Consider the following 17,968-nt stretch of genomic DNA (forward strand, 5'->3'; position numbering starts at 1 on the left):
GAGGTTTGATCTTCTTGAAGTCCATGGGACTCTCAAGAGTCTCCTCCAGCACCAGAATTCATAATGTGGCTTCTAGCAGCTGGTATTCAGAAGCATTGCTGCCTCTTGAGCCTTGTGGCTAGTAACCATTGATAGCCATTGTCTAGTTCTCTTCTAAAGTGACCCAGGTTGGTAGCTATCACTGCCTCCTGTGGGAGGGAGTTCCATAGATTAACTGCGGTGCATGAATAATCATGGGACGCAGGTGGCGCTGTGGGTTAAACCACAGGGCCTAGGACTTGCCGATCAGAAGGTCGTCGGTTCGAATCCCCGTGATGGGGTGAGCTCCCGTTGCTCAGTCCCTGCTCCTGCCAACCTAGCAGTTCGAAAGCATGTCAAAATACAAGTAGATAAATAGGTACCGCTCCGGCGGGAAGGTAAACGGCATTTCCGTGCGCTTCTCTGGTTCGCCAGAAGTGGCTTAGTCATGCTGGCCACATGACCCGGAAGCTGTACGCTGGCTCCCTCAGCCAATAAAGTGAGATGAGCGCATCAACCCCAGAGTCGGTCACGACTGGACCTATTGGTCAGGGGTCCCTTTACCTTTTTATGAATAGTAGTAGTGATAATTATTATTATTATTATTATTATTTATTTATTTATTTATTTATTTATTTATTTATACCCCGCCCATCTGGCTGGGTTTCCCCAGCCACTCTGGGTGGCTCCCAACCGAACAATACCAACACAATACAGCAATAAACATTTAAAACTTCCCTACACAAAGAGCTTTCTTTGGTCTGTCCTGAATCTTCCATCATTCGGCTTCATAGCATGTCCTCGAGTTCTAGTGTTATAAGAGGGAGAAAAACTTGAGTAGCAAAAGACACTGTTGTAGATGGCTGTCAGGGAACTGCCATCAGAGCAGGTGGTGGAAGGGCTCAAGGAGGTTAGGAGAGACTTAACAGCAGAGGAAGGAACCAGCAGGGGGAGAGAAGGAGCTCCGAGGGAAAGGGAGTCGGAAAAAGGGCTCTGGGACACTTCCAGCGAAAACAGTGAGGAGGTTTCAGGACCTCCTATAGGGACACCCACACCTCGCCGGAAACTGTCACGCCGAGAGTCCAGAAGACGCGTTTCCGTTAAGGAGCTTTTATGTTGGAAGAGATCCCGCAAACGCCCACTGTCGGATTCTGCCAGCGACTGAGGGAGCCATGCTTAAGGGCTCCACTAAAGACAGAGTTTTGCTAAGCTGAGCAAACCCTGAGGGACTAAGCTTTTACGCACAAGCAGCTCATCATCCCATCACAATGGCTTTTTAAAATAACTGGACAGACTCATGCAGCGTAGGCCTGTGGGTGCCCACGATGTCACGATAGAGAAATGCAACCTCTGTGTACAGATGCCCCTATACCTCTGCATAGTGGTTGGCCTATAGGGGAAGTCCAGTGCTTTCATGCCTGGCTTGTGACCCGTCCAGGGGCATCTGGCTGGTGGCCACTGCTGGAAACAGGCCGTTCAGCCTGTTGAACCTTAGGCCACTGGAATGAGACACAGCTGGTGCCGCATTTTAACTCTTCCCCTTCCTCCCCCAGGTTTGGAAGTACCCCAAGGTCTGGGAGGGCTTCATCAAGTGCTGCCAACGGACCAAGCCCCAGTCCTTCCAAGTTATCCTCCAGTTGCCTCCTCAGCAACTCACCGCCGTCTTCGAGAAGTGCCCAGAGCTGCGGGAGCCTCTGCTGGCCCATGTCCGCTCCTTCACCCCACATCAGGTACTGCCCCAAACAAAGCTGCAGTTGCAGAGCACATGGTCCTGCAGCGAGCTGGGGGAGAGGGTATTCGAGTCAAAACAAAATCCAGGGTCTCTAATCCATAGCTGCCTTTTTAAATCAAAGTTTGCAGTTTGAAGGGCATTGTTTAAAGCAGAGCTTTCCAAACTTTTCAAGTTTTTAGACACGCCTCATTTTGTGACATATTCAGTTGTACTAGCAAATCGGAGTTACAGGTAGGTAGCTGTGTTGGTCTGCTGTAGTCAAAACAAAATAAAAATTTTTTTAAAAATCCTTCCAGTAGCACCTTAAGAGACCAACTAAGTTGGTTATTGGTATGAGCTTCCGTGTGCATGCACACAGTATCTGAAGAAGTGGCTTGAGAGCAGTACATGTGAAAAGGATCTAGGAGTCTTGGTTGACCACAAACTTGACATGAGCCAACAGTGTGACACGGCAGCTAAAAAAGCCAATGCAATTCTGGGCTGCATCAATAGGAGTATAGCATCTAGATCAAGGGAAGTAATAGTGCCACTGTATTCTGCTCTGGTCAGACCTCACCTGGAGTACTGTGTCCAGTTCTGGGCACCACAGTTCAAGAAGGACACTGACAAACTGAAACGTGTCCAGAGGAGGGCAACCAAAATGGTCAAAGGCCTGGAAACGATGCCTTATGAGGAACGGCTAAGGGAGCTGGGCATGTTTAGCCTGGAGAAGAGGAGGTTAAGGGGTGATATGATAGCCATGTTCAAATATATAAAAGGATGTCACATAGAGGAGGGAGAAAGGTTGTTTTCTGCTGCTCCAGAGAAGCGGACACGGAGCAATGGTTCCAAACTACAAGAAAGAAGATTCCACCTAAACATTAGGAAGAACTTCCTGACAGTAAGAGCTGTTCAACAGTGGAATTTGCTGCCAAGGAGTGTGGTGGAGTCTCCTTCTTTGGAGGTCTTTAAGCAGAGGCTTGACAACCATATGTCAGGAGTGCTCTGATGGTGTTTCCTGCTTGGCAGGGGGTTGGACTCGATGGCCCTTGTGCTCTCTTCCAACTCTATGATTCTATGATTCTAAGTGTGCATGCACACAAAAGCTCATACCAAAAGCAAACTTAGTTGGTCTCTAAGGTGCTACTGGTAGCAAATCAGAGGTTAAACTAACCCCTTTCCAGCCCCAGGAGGAGTATGGGGAGTGTTCACATGACACACTGCAGCCAACACATTAATGTGTCACGACACACAGTTTGAAAAGCTCTGGTTTAAAGAATCCTAAGTGGTAACTTCTTGGTTCATTTTACTGTATTATATTCATATCTCATTTTTAGCTAGGATTGGCTCCCAAAGCAGCCCACGATTAAAAACCACTGAAAGGCATGGTATATTAAGATACACAGAGACATTTATTACGGTCTTTTGGTTCCTGCTCCTTGTATGTGCTAGGCTTTTCCGTGGACAGGCACTTCTGAAGACAAAGATCCCACACATGCAGACCTTTTCTATCTAAATCAGGGCTGGGGAGCCTGTGGCCCTCCAGATGTTGTTGGACTACAACTCCCTTCATCCCAGACCATTGGGCACCCTGGCTGGAGTTGAAGGGAGCTGGCGTCAGAAAGGGAGGGGCTCCCCAGCCCTGGTCTAAAGAGTGGGGCATGGCAGACCTAGAAGTCCTACTTGAAAGTCAGTCCTTACAGGTTGGGATAGGTCAGAAGACACAAGAAAACCCAGTACCACATCAGTAATACTCACATGCACGCACCTCCAGTACAGAACAGTAATTTTAAATAAGACGACGAAGTCTAAAACAGGTTTTCTTGCAAAACGTACTAATGAACTTCCGTTCAACCAACCCAGTAGGATTTTAACCAAGATAGGGTATGTGTGAAAGTATCGGAGAGAGTACTGTTTGAGAGAATACTTTCAAATGCAATGATTGGCACATATATGGATGAGGCACCCCCTCTGCTTTTTCTCCACCAGCAAGCTCATGTTCCCAATTCCACCATGGCCATCCTAGAAGCCAGCAACAAGCAAGATCTTGAAGGGAAGGAGTTGCAGCCTCTGGAGGAGACGAGGGGCTCAGCCCCGCCCAGGACCAAGGAGCTGAGAAGAGAGAAAGAGGTCAGAGCACACAGTGGGCAGGGAGGGGGCGGCGTTCATAGCGTTGAACAAATGTGGGTTTTGCCAGGTTACAGTAACATGCATAGTGAGCAGTCAGTGTGTTGGGATTGCCAGAAACAGAGGGTGGGGAGAAGGGAACTGTGAAGGACAATTCATCTGTCTTTGGATTTCTGTGACCTTCACAGTGATCCTTGGCAGTCGGTCCCACTGTGTTCAGTAGGGCTTATGCTCCTATGTGAGCATATATAGGAGCGCAGCTTGAGTGGGTGATGGTAGGAGGAGCAAAGCACTGTGGAGACACTCGAAAGGGCCTTGGAGGGTAGAGAGAACCACTTCAGTGGTGTCCAGTCAAAGTTTGCAAATGGGAGCAGAAGTGCAATGGTTTTTATTTTTGCAAGCCTGCAGCACTGCAGATACGTGATCGCAACGTTTGGAGACAGCGCAGCTTAGCCCGAACTCGGAGACCTTGACGCAAACAAGTTTTGCGTAGTGTTCTTTTATTTCTGCATGCTTTGGAACACTTTCACAGAAGGGAAGCCAGGGGAGGGAGGGATCCACCACAGAACAGTATTGGGAATTTGGACCTAGTGCTAGGAGCATGATGTGCTCATTCCCCCCCCCCCCAACCAGAAAGGGGTTTGAAAAAGGAATGGACACTTTGCAGGACACTAACGCAGCTCAATGCCAATCCTAGGAAGAAATGGAGCCTCAGCCCCTCCTGCCTCGCGTGTCCCAGGATATGATTGCCTTGCGCTTGGCGCAGGAGAAGGCCCTCAAGCGCCAGCTGGAGGAGGAGCAGAAACTGAAGCAGCAGCAGCAGCCTCCCCGCCCGGCAGCCCCCCAGACCCCACTCCCTTCCGAGGAATCTGTGGACTTGCAGGAGGAGGTGCCTGAGGCAGAGACTCCCACCATCTTCATCAGCATGCAGGAGGAAGACGAGAGCTTTGGAGGAGACAGCTCCCAGCTGGATTCCAGCTTAGAGGGCCCTTGGCCACCCAAGGTACCGCAACTTTTTTTTTGCTTGCTTGTCAGTGGAAGTGGCCATCAAACCTTGTGTCTTGGATTTCTGTCATTCCCTGCCGAGAGGATTATAGATGCAGCGCAAGCCGCCGAAACCGTATCTGGTTCAGGCAGGCATCCACTTGAAAGCCGGATTAATTTCCGAAGACGGCAGTCTTTGACACAAGTGATGTTGAGCTTCTCTGCCTTTCGAGTTCTGAGATGAGCCAGGCAGAGCTTGGCTCTTCTGCACACTGATGGTGGTTTCTTCGTCTCTCCCCCAGGAGCTGCAGAGCAAGGAAGGAGCAGCCAGCAGCAGCAGTAGTAGCAGCAGCAGCAGCAGCAGTAGCAGCAGTAGCAGCAGCAGCAGCAGCGGCAGCTCAGATGAGGGATCCTCAAGCAAGCCAGCCACAGCCAAGCAAGCCACCCTCTCCCTCGAGGAAGAGGAGCCGGCCACAGACGGTGGGGCACCACCTCCTGCCCCTTCCGCTGCTCTGGCTGCAAACTCTCCCAGCCCAGCAGAGGAGCTGCCGGACCCCGTTGTGGAGCAAGATGAGAAAGCGGACAGCTGATGATTCAGGAAAAGAAGATTGGGGGGAAAGGGGTTAACTGGGAAAAGGAACCAGGAAAATAAGAATAAAGTGGATTAGATTTCTAAATAAAGAATCTCGGGTCTCAACTGCTTTTCTGTCTGAACTGGATTTTTTTTTTTTTTATCCTGCTGGTGTAAAGTGGGGTGGCGTAGTTCTTAATTATAAAAAAGAGATAATCTGTTAGTTGGGTAAACACAGCTGATGCTATATGTAAATTGCCTTGAACTTCATGTGCCTTAGAGGTAATAAATATGGTTGGTTTTTTGGGTGGGGCTGAGAGGAGGAGGAGGAGGTGGAAGGAGATGGCTTAGAAAAGCCTGGTGCTGTCAAACATTTTTTTATTGACAGGTAGGTAGCTGTGTTGGTCTGCTGTAGTCGAAACAAAATAAAACAAAGCCTTCCAGTAGCACCTTAGAGACCAACTAAATTTGTCTCATACCAGTAACAAACTTAGTTGGTCTCTAAGGTGCTACTGGAAGGAATTTTTTAAATTGAATTTATATACTGCCCTATACCCGGAGGTCTCAGGCTGGTTCACAAAACACAAAACCACAAATTATATAATCAAAATAAAAGAAACATCCCAATAACCCTACCCCACTCTAAAAAACCACATTTTTAAAGGGCATTGTATGTAAATCAGATCAAACGCCTGGTTAAAAAAGGAATGTTTTTGCCTGGCACCTAAAAGTGTATACAGTGGTACCTCGGGTTAAGTACTTAATTCGTTCCGGAGGTCCGTTCTTAACCTGAAACTGTTCTTAACCTGAAGCACCACTTTAGCTAATGGGGCCTCCTGCTGCTGCTGCACCGCCAAAGCACAATTTCTGTTCTCATCCTGAAGCAAAGTTCTTAACCTGAAGCACTATTTCTGGGTTAGCGGAGTCTGTAACCTGAAGCGTCTGTAAAACTGTAATGGAAGGTGCCAGTTGAACCTCCCTGGGGAGAGCATTGCACAGACAGGGAGCCGCTGCAGAGAAGGCCCTTGTGTTGCCCCCCTGAGGTTTCCCGCTTCCGAAGACCCCCTGCCCTCCATCCTCCACTCCTGAGTCAGGCCTGTTCAGCGCAGGCCCCGTTGCTAAGGCCCGCATCCTCCCTCGGTTGCTAAGGACCTCGCCCTCTCCCCCAAGCCCCGCCCCGCTCCAGGCGGCCGTCGTTCCAGGGAGGCGGGGCTCCCCCGTCGCCCGGCAACCTCCCTTCCGGCCGGCGTTGCCAAGGCGCCGCGGCGCAGCTTCCGGGCGCGGCGAGGTGAGCCGCGGGTCGCCACTTCCGGCAGGCAGGCAGGCAGGAGGAGGAGGAGGCGGCGGCCGCGGCCCGGCGGGAAGATGGCGGCGGCGCTGGCTCCCCCGGCCCCGGCCGCGGCGGCGGCGGCGGCGGCGCTCCCCGACGGAGGCCCGTCCCCGCCGCAGCCGCCGCACGAGATCAAGAGCCAGTTCCGCACCCGAGAGGGCTCCTACCGGCTGCTGGGGGCCCCGGAGCCCCGCGCCAGGCCCGCCCCGCCCGCCGCCCCCGCCTCGGCCAACGCCGCCGCCCCGCCCCAGCCGCCCCCGCCGCCCTCCGGGGTCCCCGTCGGAGCCCCCGCGCCGCCCGCCCCCTCGCTGCCCCCCGTGCGCCTCTCGCTGGTGCGCCTCAGCCCGGCCTCGGGGGGCGCAGCGGGGGGAGGAGGAGGGGGAGGCGACCCCTGCGGGGAGGGGGACCCGGGGGGCCTGGCCGCCGAGCGCAGCCGCGTCTGCTTCAACCTGGGCCGAGAGCTGTACTTCTACTCGGGCTCCGGGGGCGCGCCGGGGCGGGGGCGCAGGGTGAGCGCCCGCCGAGCTTGGGGGGTGGGGTGGGGTGGGGTGGGGGGAGGTCAGAGGGAGGGGGGCGATGGGTGGGATGGGGCTGGGCCAGGTGAGGAGCGGGAGGAAGTGGGGGTGCGCAGGTATGCAGAAGAGGGAGGTTTAGGGTGTGGTTGGTGGGGGGGGTGTGTAGGACCAGAAAAGATGGAGACAATTTGAGAGTTGTTGTAGCAACCAGGAGGGTCTTTCAGTCCAACCCCTTGCCATGCAAGGATTTTTTGGGACTTGAACAGATGTCAAAGCGATAAACAACTACCTGACATCCAGAAGACATCTTAAGGCAGCCCTGTTCAGGGAAGTTTTTAACATGTGATATTTTACTGTATTTTTGGTTTCTATGGAAGCCGCCCAGAGTGGCTGGGGAGGCCCAGCCAGATGGGCGGGGTATAAATAAATTATTATTATTATTATTATTATTATTATTATTATTATTATTATTATTGAACCCACAGCCCTGGGATTGAGAGCCTCTAATTGGCAGAGCTGTCCCAGTATCGGGGTGTTCTGTGCGTGTGTTTTGTAGTCAAGCTGAGGAAGGGCGTGCAAGGAGGAGGATGCTGAAAGGGCAGCTGAGGATGCGGGGAGGGAAGGAGCGGCCAGGTTGCCGGGAGATGGGCAGAAGCAGGTGGGAAGGCATTGGGGTGATGTGGAAGAGGAGGCTATGGTGGTAGGAGAACAGGGCTCAGAAATGGCCAGGGGTTGGTAAGGAAATGGGCTGGTCGGTGGCTAATCTCAGAAGCCAGAGGAGTGTGGATTCAATTCTTCGCAAGAGGGAGAATCCATTGCTTGCAGAGGTATATGCCGGTCCCGATAGCCAGAGAAAGCAGGAATGCAAAATGACAAAAGGATGCTGTTGCTTAACTTGGAGCTGTGGTCTCCTGTGGCAACTGAGAATCGCTTCAGCGTAACCAGGCAGGAGAGCTTAATAAAGGCTCCTTCCCACCAGCAGCTGTCAGACCACAAAGGGACGAGTGACTTTCATAGCCTTGCTTGCAAAGTCAATGCAGGTAGCCGATATGAAATGGGTGGAGAACGGCAGTTGCTGAAAGGCCAAGAAATGTGGGGTCGGTGCCTGTCTCCAGAGAGGGCTCTGTGTGCTCCGAGGCCATTGCTGTGCTCCACACACAGCTGTAGGCACTCCCTGTGTTTTTCTTATGCAAAGTGGAGGAAGTGTCAGCAAGTGGCTTTGCCATCTCTTGCTTCCATGTCAGATTCCCTTCCAGTGCTTGATTCCTGCAGTCTAACTTCCCACCCATTCTATTTTTGTTGGCTTTCCAGTCTATCGACCTGAAGAAGCCCATCGACAAGCGGATCTATAAGGGGACGCAGCCCACTTGCCACGACTTCAACCAGTTCACAGCTGCTTCCGAAAGCATCTCGCTGCTGGTTGGCTTCTCGGCTGGGCAAGTGCAGTACCTGGATCTCATCAAGAAGGATACTAGTAAACTCTTCAACGAGGAGGTGAGTCCAGAGTGTTCTGCAGAAGCAGCGACTCAGAGTCGATACAGATCAATTGGAGTCTCTTATTTCATTCCTCCCAGGTCAATGGGCTTGGGTTAGGGCCTCTGTTTAAATGTCGCTCTTCCCTTAATTGCTGCTGTTAATTGCTTATAACGTGTAGGCCTACAAGTTTTAGTTGGCTTTAGCAATCAAAGTGTGGTTTAATGTGACTGCTTGTCAATTGTATGCTTAAGTCGCCCTGAGAGATTTTTCAGAAAGGCAGCTGGGAAATGTTGCCAGTTCATAGCCATAGAGCTGTGCCCAAGAAATGATGCCTTGGAAAAAGAAGTACAGTGGTACCTCGGGTTACATACGCTTCAGGTTACATACGCTTCAGGTTACAGACTCCGCTAACCCAGAAATTGTACCTCGGGGTAAGAACTTTGCTTCAGGATGAGAACAGAAATCGCACGGCAGTGGCGCGATGGCAGCGGGAGGCCCCATTAGCTAAAGTGGTGCTTCAGGTTAAGAACAGACCTTTGGAACGAATTAAGTACGTAACCAGAGGTACCACTGTACTTCAAGCCAAAGTTGGCACAGGAGTTTGGCCCAAGGCTAGTTCTGAATGTGTTGTTTAGTGCTGGGGGTTGCAACGGTAGCTCTTCATAACCTCTTGTTGACTCTCCCTGGCCTGTGCCAATGATCTCTGCCTAGAGATCACTAAGGGCAGTTAAGAGACTCGTTCCTGTTAAATATTTTATAGTGAGAGTGTGGTGCACATTTGTGGACCTGTTCCCAGCAACTTCAAGCAGGGAGGGCTGCACTGAATGGCTGGGGGAGCTCCATGGGCCCTCTCAATCACCTTTCTCCTTGCCTCCCACCCGACAGAGGCTGATTGACAAGACAAAGGTCACTTTTGTGAAGTGGATCCCCGAGACGGAGAGCCTCTTCCTGGCTTCCCACGCCAGCGGCCACCTGTACCTGTACAACGTAGAGCACCCCTGCGGCTCAGCCTCGCCCCAGTACACCCTCCTCAAGCAGGGCGAGGGCTTCACGGTCTACGCCTGCAAGAGCAAGAGCGCCCGCAACCCGCTGCTGAAGTGGGCGGTGGGCGAAGGGGCGCTGAACGAGTTTGCATTCTCGCCCGACGGCCGCTACCTGGCCTGCGTCAGCCAAGACGGCTGCCTCCGCGTCTTCCACTTTGATTCCATGCTCCTGCAAGGGATGATGAAGAGCTATTTTGGGGGGCTGCTGTGCGTCTGCTGGAGCCCCGACGGCCGCTACATCGTGACGGGCGGCGAGGATGACCTGGTGACGGTCTGGTCCTTTGCCGAGGGCCGGGTCATCGCCAGGGGCCACGGCCACAAGTCGTGGGTCAACGCGGTGGCCTTTGACCCCTTCACCACCAGCACGGAGGATGACGAGAGCGGCGAGTTCAGCGGCAGCGACGAGGACATCCAGGACTCTGCCAATTTCTGCAGGGTGCGGACCAGCAGCACGCTGTCCCACCTCTCTAAGCACAGCACCAAAAGCACCCCGACGGTGACTTACCGGTTTGGGTCTGCTGGCCAGGACACCCAGTTCTGCCTTTGGGACCTGACGGAGGACGTCCTGTACCCCCACCACCCGCTCTCCCGGGCCCGAACGCTCACCAACACCTTCAGCGCCGGCATCCCCCCCTCCGGGAGCGGCGGGAGCAACCTGGCAGCCGAGGCCGGCGGGGGGGCCCTGCCCCGCTCGCTGTCCCGCTCCAACAGCCTGCCACACCCAGCCGTCACCAGCGCCGCCAAGAGCCACGTGGCCGACGGCGCAGTGCCCTTCAGCATCGGGAAGTTCGCCACGCTCACCCTGCAGGAGCGGAAGGACAAGAACGCCGAGAAGGAGCACAAGCGCTACCACAGCCTGGGCAACATCAGCAAGAGCAACGACAAGCTCAACGTTGCCCCCCGGAGCAAGCTGGACACGGCAAAGGTCCTGGGCACGGCGCTGTGCCCCCGCATCAACGAAGTGCCCCTCCTGGAGCCCCTCGTCTGCAAGAAGATTGCCCACGAGCGGCTGACGGTGCTGCTCTTCCTGGAGGACTGCATCATCACCGCCTGCCAGGAGGGCCTCATCTGCACGTGGGCCAGGCCAGGGAAGGCGGTGAGTGGGGCAGCCCCTTGAGACTGGCAGGAGGCCTTCAAAGCTTGGGTTGCCCTAGGAAGTGGCCGCTTCTGATCTAGGGGGAAGCCGTCCTGGGAAAGGGGCGTGGCTCACGGTAGGGCATGCGACCAGCAGGCTGGTTCAGTCCTGGCAAAGAAAAAAAAGCACACCAAGAACTCTAGCCAATATAAATTTCAATAGTGGGAGTGGTCCCTCCTCGCAAATCAAGAGTCAGTTATAACAAAAACTAATCCGTTCCAAAGTATGTATTCTGACAAGGATAACAGAGATTACAAACTCAAACTCGGATATGTGTAACAATAACTCGTTATAGTGTTTAGAGATAAAAGTTTATGAGTAGAGATAAGTTCATGTTAGTCCGTAGTCAGATTTACCACTCCCACTATTGAAATTTATATTGGCCCAGAGTTCTTGGTGTGCTTTTTTTCTTGGTATATTTAATAACAAGGACTCCAACTTATTTAACGTTGGTTCAGTCCTGGCAGCATCTGCTGGGAAAGGCCCTGAGACCCTGGAGAACTGCTGGTCACCAACCAGGAGGAGGTAACAGCGAGTGGGACCGATCTAGAGCAGGGCAGGCCAACTTTTCACACCAAGTGGGCCACAGGAGTACTTCAACATGGAACCTGTGGGTTGCTCACTGCCTTGTCGCATGCGGAGGAGAGGCCAAAATTTGGGGGTGGGGAGAGACGGGGACCCACAGCCTTCATGCTTCCTTCCCAGCACCTGGTAATCATGGCACTGGGCTTTGGGAAAGAGGGACGAGGCTGTGGCAGGGTCCTAGAGCCCTCCCACTTCTTTCCCAAAGCTGGAAAAGCACCAACTAGGCCATCCTTTCATCCTGTGGGTCCCCAGATGATGTTGAACTACAACTCCCATCACCCCTAGCTAGCAAGGCCAGAGCTCTGGGATGATGGGAGTTGTAGTCCAACAACATCTGGGGACCCACAGGTAGAGAACCACTGAACTAGGCTTTGGGAAGCAGGGTGGAGGGCTCTAGGACCCTGTCAGAGCTCTCATGCCTCCTTCCCAAAGCCCAGAGCTTCAGTTACTCGATGGCTGCATGTTAGACCGCCGTGGAATAATGAAATGTTCCCAGCAGAACTCTTCATCCCAGTGTTGTTCTTCCCTGTGCCTGTTTCCTCTTGGTTCCTTCATCCTTCCTTTCACATCAGTTGTGAAGGAAGTCCCTGAGTCCAGCAACCCAAGCAGTATCCCACGAATCCACCTTTGTTTATCCCCCAGAGCCGCAAGTCCAGAACGGGAGCAGGGCGTTGCTGGCTCGTGCGGTGTGGCGCCTCCGATGGCGCAGGCCATTAATCCAAACCACAGGCTAGGAGGAGAGAGAGTGGGTTGGGGGAGCCCTGCCCAGCCCTGGCCCCAAACACTGCAGTGGTGAAATGCTTCCATCAGTGATGAAGCAAAATCTATCCACCAAACCGGCCGAATGCTTCATTCCTTGTTGAAGCCCAGGCACAAATACAGAAGATCAGCTTAGTGGAGGCCAGGAGAACAAGCAAGACAGGAGCTGCATTGTGTGCTCTCAGAACGCCATCGAGAGAGATGAGGTGGTCTCATTTTTTGTCTTATTACTTTTATATTCCACCTTTTCCTCCAGGGAGCGGAAGGTGGCGTACGTGGCTCTCTTTCCCACTCTGCCTCGTCTCGTCCTCACAGCAACCCTGCGAGGTGGGCTGGGCTTAAGAGATAGTGGCCGGCCCCCGGGGTCGCCCAGTGTGAAGTCCCTGTCTGAGTGGGGATTTGGGTCCTGGCCAGACACTCTTTTAAGCACTGCAGCACATGAAAAGAGGAGCAAAACTGCTGTGAAACAGCTTTGGGTGGAGTAAAGAGGCCAAGATCCGGGAGGGCAAGTGAGAGGGTCTCTTCTCCCCTGATTTCACTGGGGAGCAAATCCCAGCCGGCCATTAAACAGCTTCCTGTAGCAATTCTCTCAGTGCTTCTGGCCTACTGCACAACTCCTCACCCCCACCCCACAAACAGATGCTACCATTTCCCAGTACCGTTTGCTCCCGTCTAGTTGGAGAAAACCCAGCGCTGGGCCTTCAGGGCAGCGGCTGATACTTGCCTGCTTGCCTGCCTCTCCTTCTTTCCCTCCTGACTTTAATACTGAGTGGGCAGACAGGCAGACGGACAAGCTCAATGCCTGTTTTCTCCAGCTGGGAAAGCAAAGGACCAGTCTGGGCATAAGGCAGCAGTAAAGCTTAAGAGCTTCTGAGGAGGCCTGGCTTGCTTCTTGGGGGCAACGCAGAGGTGGGCTCTGTCAGTGGTGGCCCTTTGAAACACCCTCCCCAGGTGGCCTGAGAGGCAGGGACAGTAACCTGATTTAAACTCCTCTGGAAGCAGGTGTGGGGAACCTGCAGCCCTGCAGATGTTGTTGGACTACAACTCCCATCACCCCTGATCCCTGGCCATGCTGCATGTGGGAGTATTTGGATGGTCCCTGTCTTAAAGACATACATTCTTACCCAAGCTTTCAGGAGCTCTGATACTCAATTCTTAAACCTTCTTTTCCTTTTCTTCGCTCATTTTTTCTATAATAATTAGTTAAATATATATATATATTTAGCTTTCTATATTATATATTATATATAATATATTATATTATATATAATATAATATATATAATGTAATATCGTATATATATTATATAATATATAAAATATATATATTAACCACAGAGCCTAGGACTTGCCGATCAGAAGGTCAGCGGTTCGAATCCCTGTGACGGGGTGAGCTCCCGTTGCTCAGTCCCTGCTCCTGCCAACCTAGCAATTCGAAAGCACATCAAAGTGCAAGTAGATAAATAGGTATCGCTCTAGCGGGAAGGTAAACGGCGTTGCCATGCGCTGCTCTGGTTCTCCAAAAGCAGCTTAGTCATGTTGGCCGCATGACCCAGAAGCTGTACACCAGCTCCCTCGGCCAGTAAAGCGAGATGAGCACCGCAACCCCAGAGTCAGTCATGACTGGACCTAATGGTCAGGAGTCCCTTTACCTTTACCTTATTTACCTTTCAGAAGGCGTGTATTAGATGGCTTTAGTTTTCATCCCATGTTATTTTAAATAAACCACTTTCTTTTTACTAAGCAGTGTATATAAACTGTATACATAAAAGTTCCAAACCGCCCTGTACTTAGAAAAGTTGCATCTCAGGGAGGAGCCCAGCAGCCCTTCCTGACCTGCTATTTTTCTTCTCCGCGCTTAAAACTCTTCTCTCCCCCACCCTGTTTCCTTTTCAGACCCTGAACTCCCAGAACGGCGGCTCTCCCAGCGGCACGGTGGTATAACCAGACGGCGCCCCCCCCTCCTTTGGCTGACCTCCTCCTCACAGGTGTCTGTGACTCTTTGCCCTGCCGAGGCCCCTTGGCCAAGGTGGCAAAGCTCTCCACCACTCCAGCAGCTTCTGAGTATGTACAGGTTATCCCCTTCCTCCTTCGCCTGTGACACTTAACTGTATGGAAAAAGAGAGAGAGAGAGAGAGACTAACAGAGTTAATATATTGAGACCTATGTAGCACAGGACCCTTTGCACTTCTTCTCAGCTATTTAAAGGAAAAAAAAGTATTAATATGAACCATATTTAAAGCTAAGATCTTAGCACAGGCTGCTGCCGGGGCAGATTTTGCACAAGGGTGAACTGAGCTGCCTCCACCCCACCTTGCCCCCTTGCCCCTCGTCTCCCAGGCGGGGATTCCTCACTGCCTTCCAGCTGCCCTGCTGCTCTGGACTGGATAGGACCCGTCTGCGATCTTCACCCGCCCTCACCCAGCTCCTCGGAGAAAGCGGAAGGAATCCCTTTTGCACAGGGGGAGGACGGCCCAGCTCCGAAGGAAGAACACCTCCCCTCCTCTTCATATCTTCGTTTTAAATTTACGTGTTTTTGCACAACGCGTCCCGGTTTCTTGCGGGACCCACGACCCTCCCCTCTGCCAGCAGGGTCGTTTCAGTCTTTAACAGCAGGTGTATCTCCCCAACTTTCCCTCCTCCTCCTCCTCCCAGTGTAACCAACTGGTCCACAGACACACGTTGCCAGGTATTTGAGATCCAGCGAGATACTGCCCGGGTCCTCTTGCCGACGTCCCGTGTCCCAGCCTTGGGGCCTAGACAGCTGCCCATCCTCACAACCTTCTCTGTGGTCCTTTCAGAAGCAAAACGGACCTTTTCCTCTGAACTGAGCTGACAGGCAGCTTGGTTTCTCAGCTCTTTCTCTCCTCCACGGATCTGCCTCTGGATTCGATCTCGTCTCTGGGCCAGCAAGATGCGCTCTGGCCTCAACTGCTCGGACCTGTTTGTACCACATGGCTTTCCCCACGCCCACCCTAATTTGACTGACATATGTGCGCCCAGTCTGCCAATGCACCTTTTAAATAGCCAGCCCTCCTCAAGTTGATCACGGGCTGCCAACCCCAGGCAGGTGCAAGGAAATCAGTTGGATGTTTCAGCCGCTCAGAAGCCCAGAGTCTCAAAACCTCGACTTTGAAGGCTTGCATTTACAGGAAGAGCAGCTGCCAGCTTGTTTTCAAAAGAATAAATTTGGACACTAGTGGAAGATTTAAGAGAACAGGATACGGAAGCGGAATTATCCGTGCAGTAACTGGAAGTTCATCTGTCCCGGTAGATGGTTGCTTGGGCTCGGCGGTTTTCCTACTGTGGATGTGGCTTAGTAGGAGAGGGCAAATATTTTAGGTGGAGCCAATTCTGTGATGTCATTGGCTGCCGGCGGCAGAGAAAACCGTCTGCTTTCTTTTCTCCCCAAGCCTCTTGGCCAGAGACAAGAGTCGAGGGCTGAAGCAAAGAGCAGCATGGGCAGAAATTCAGGCTGGGCAGCCGTTCTGGTGCATAACTTTGCGCAGAGCCTTAAGAGAGCCCTGGGGGTGCCATGGTAGGTCTTTGTTGAGGCATGGCAAGGATCCCAGTAGAGCTTATCTCTAGACATTTCAGCCGCCTATCTGTATTCTGTCCACAGAAAAAATTCTAGGAATATGTGTCTACTCTGGGAAAGGTTTTGAGCTGCTTGAGGATTCTGGGTTGCACCTGATGCGACGCCCTACGCAGAGTAGACCCATTGGAATTAGTGGGCCTAAGTTAGGCCGGGTAATTTAAGTGGGTCTACTCAAAGTAGGGCTTAGCGCCAGCTACAACCCCTCCTGTCGCAGAAAACAGCTGCTCCAGAATGGATTCAAAGAAATACACGTGTTTCATTCAGTATGTGGCCATTTAAAATATTCCTAACATCCTTTGATCCTTTGGCGATTGAGGGCAGTCTTAAGAGACACGCACAGAGAGCCAGTTTTCTGCAAGTGTGTTCTATTTTATTTATTGCTTCATAAGCGTTAATAGTACAATTTGGGGCAGCTTTGAGCCTCTCTTTACCACACCTGCATTTATGTACTCAGTGCCACACTTGTACCGGTTTATCTTACACCCTGCAGTTCAGGAAGAGCAGCTTTCGCCAACCCGGCGCCCTCCGGGTGTTTGGGACTACAACTCCCACAAGGCCCAGCCTGCGCAGCCGTGGGGAGTTGTAGCCCAAAACACCTGGGAGGGTGCAGTTTGGGGAGGGGTGCTGGGCAAAAAAATTCCAATAACCTGGGCTGAAAACTTCCCGCAAACTTCCAAGAGGATCCCTGGACTTCTCCCTCTCGCTGCTTTTGCTTTAGCACTGACAGGCTTAGAGGGAAGCCCTGGGCTACATGCACTAAGAGCAGTTTTCTTTGTGGGGAGTAGTATTCCGTTTGCAGCTCCTTGCCCTGCGTATCTGAGCTTCCAGCAAGAGCCAGGATAAAGGATGCTGGTTTCTGCAGAAGCATCCCATGTCCTACCAGTTTGCCTGTTTATCGTGGTCATGGGGGGGGGGCAGGATTTGTGCCTGTAACAGTCTCCAAACTCACCAGTAGAATTGGTTGAGGCCTGGCGCTGCCCAGTGTATTCAAAAGCAGCTCTTGTTTTATAGCGTTTCCGGTGGCGGCAAGCCTGGCCAGGAGCAGGGCTTGACTAAGTTGCTCTGAAGGCAGGACAGCCTGCCTGCCATGCCTGGTTTCTAACACAAGAGGGCGTTAGGAACTTCCCTGGGATCCCAGGGAAGCCGGCTGTCATTTTACGGTGGCCACCTGCACATGCCCAGAGGCGCCCACGCTCTCGTTGGTAATACCTGCACACATCCTGGGGTTGGGCCCTTAGCATTCGGGACGCATCCAGGAGACTCTGCCCGCCTCTAGCCCAACCACCCGCGTTTGCCACGAGCCGTCACCTTGGGACCGCCTATCAGCTGCCCGGCAAAGGCTCGAAGGCGGGCGGACAGACGCCAGCCTGGCAAGGGGACCCGTCTTGTATGTCACGCTATGCTCACTGTGAACCCATCGTCAGCTCTGCATTTTGCAAAACGCGGCCCAGCTGCCAGAGAAACCAACTGGGATGGGTGGGTGGGTGAAAAACCCCCTCTCTCAGAGGACTGACGACCACGGGACTGGCTCCCCTCCCCCAGGAAAAAAAGCCATACTGGGTGCCGAGCCACTTCACACAGTCTTCACACCCGCTTCATCCCAGCCTGGTCAGAGGAACGTGGGGAGCAGAGGAGGGACTCTGCCTTGCCCCCCCAGTCTGCTTGGATCCTTCGCAGAGACCTTGACGGACAGTATTACTTTTGCTCTCTCCCCCCCCCCCCGCCTCCCAAATGCATGTTGCCCTCGCACTCTTGTCTGCCTCCCTCCCCTCCCAGTCCTGCGGCCTTTACCTGCCAGCTGGTGTCTGGCAGCCGAGACCCCCAAACTCCTCTCCCCCCCCCCCAGAGTCCGCAGAAGAACACGCCCGGAAGCTGCGACGATGATGCCCCCCCTGTGCCTTCGTCACTTTACTACCTGCTCTCTAAACGTTTGTTACTGTTGTGTCTGAAGAGTGTTTAAATTATAGAATTGTGAACTCCTATTTATACTAAAGAGACAGTTTTCACACCACAGCCTCCCCTGCTAAATGTTGGTGGGGTGGGGTGGGGGGCTCGAGGGAGGAGGAGGAGGAGGAACGGAAGCTTGTGGAACATAAATTCTGGTGCCAGTAAAAAAA

General features: G+C 52.8%; 2 protein-coding genes across 2 annotated transcripts in view; both read left to right on the plus strand.

Annotated features, from left to right (window-relative positions):
• The window catches only part of SYMPK (symplekin scaffold protein), a 30,618-nt gene extending 25,076 nt beyond the window's left edge, over positions 1 to 5,542 (plus strand). Inside the window, exons 24-27 of the mRNA XM_079985287.1 lie at positions 1,572 to 1,748; positions 3,719 to 3,859; positions 4,554 to 4,859; positions 5,143 to 5,542. Of these exons, the coding sequence (XP_079841413.1) occupies positions 1,572 to 1,748; positions 3,719 to 3,859; positions 4,554 to 4,859; positions 5,143 to 5,430 (912 nt within the window). The 3' untranslated portion in view covers positions 5,431 to 5,542. The remainder of the gene's footprint in view (positions 1 to 1,571; positions 1,749 to 3,718; positions 3,860 to 4,553; positions 4,860 to 5,142) is intronic.
• Positions 5,543 to 6,766: 1,224 nt separating this feature from the next.
• Positions 6,767 to 17,859, plus strand: DMWD (DM1 locus, WD repeat containing). Its single transcript, XM_079985494.1, has 4 exons — positions 6,767 to 7,250; positions 8,568 to 8,750; positions 9,618 to 10,871; positions 14,150 to 17,859. Exons 1-4 carry the CDS (start codon positions 6,777 to 6,779, stop codon positions 14,195 to 14,197), a joined length of 1,959 nt encoding a protein of 652 aa, XP_079841620.1. The 5' UTR covers positions 6,767 to 6,776; the 3' UTR covers positions 14,198 to 17,859.
• The last annotated feature ends 109 nt before the right edge of the window (positions 17,860 to 17,968 follow it).

Source organism: Podarcis cretensis (genome assembly GCF_951804945.1).
Source record: "Podarcis cretensis genome assembly, chromosome: 8".
Taxonomy (NCBI): Eukaryota; Metazoa; Chordata; class Lepidosauria; order Squamata; family Lacertidae; genus Podarcis; species Podarcis cretensis.

Coding starts and splice junctions, on each gene's coding strand:
- DMWD (XM_079985494.1), top strand. CDS start 6,777: ATGGCGGCGGCGCTGGCTCCCCCGGCCCCGGCCGCGGCGGCGGCGGCG. Junction 7,251..8,567: donor CGCCGGGGCGGGGGCGCAGG/GTGAGCGCCCGC, acceptor TTGGCTTTCCAG/TCTATCGACCTGAAGAAGCC. Junction 8,751..9,617: donor GTAAACTCTTCAACGAGGAG/GTGAGTCCAGAG, acceptor CCCACCCGACAG/AGGCTGATTGACAAGACAAA.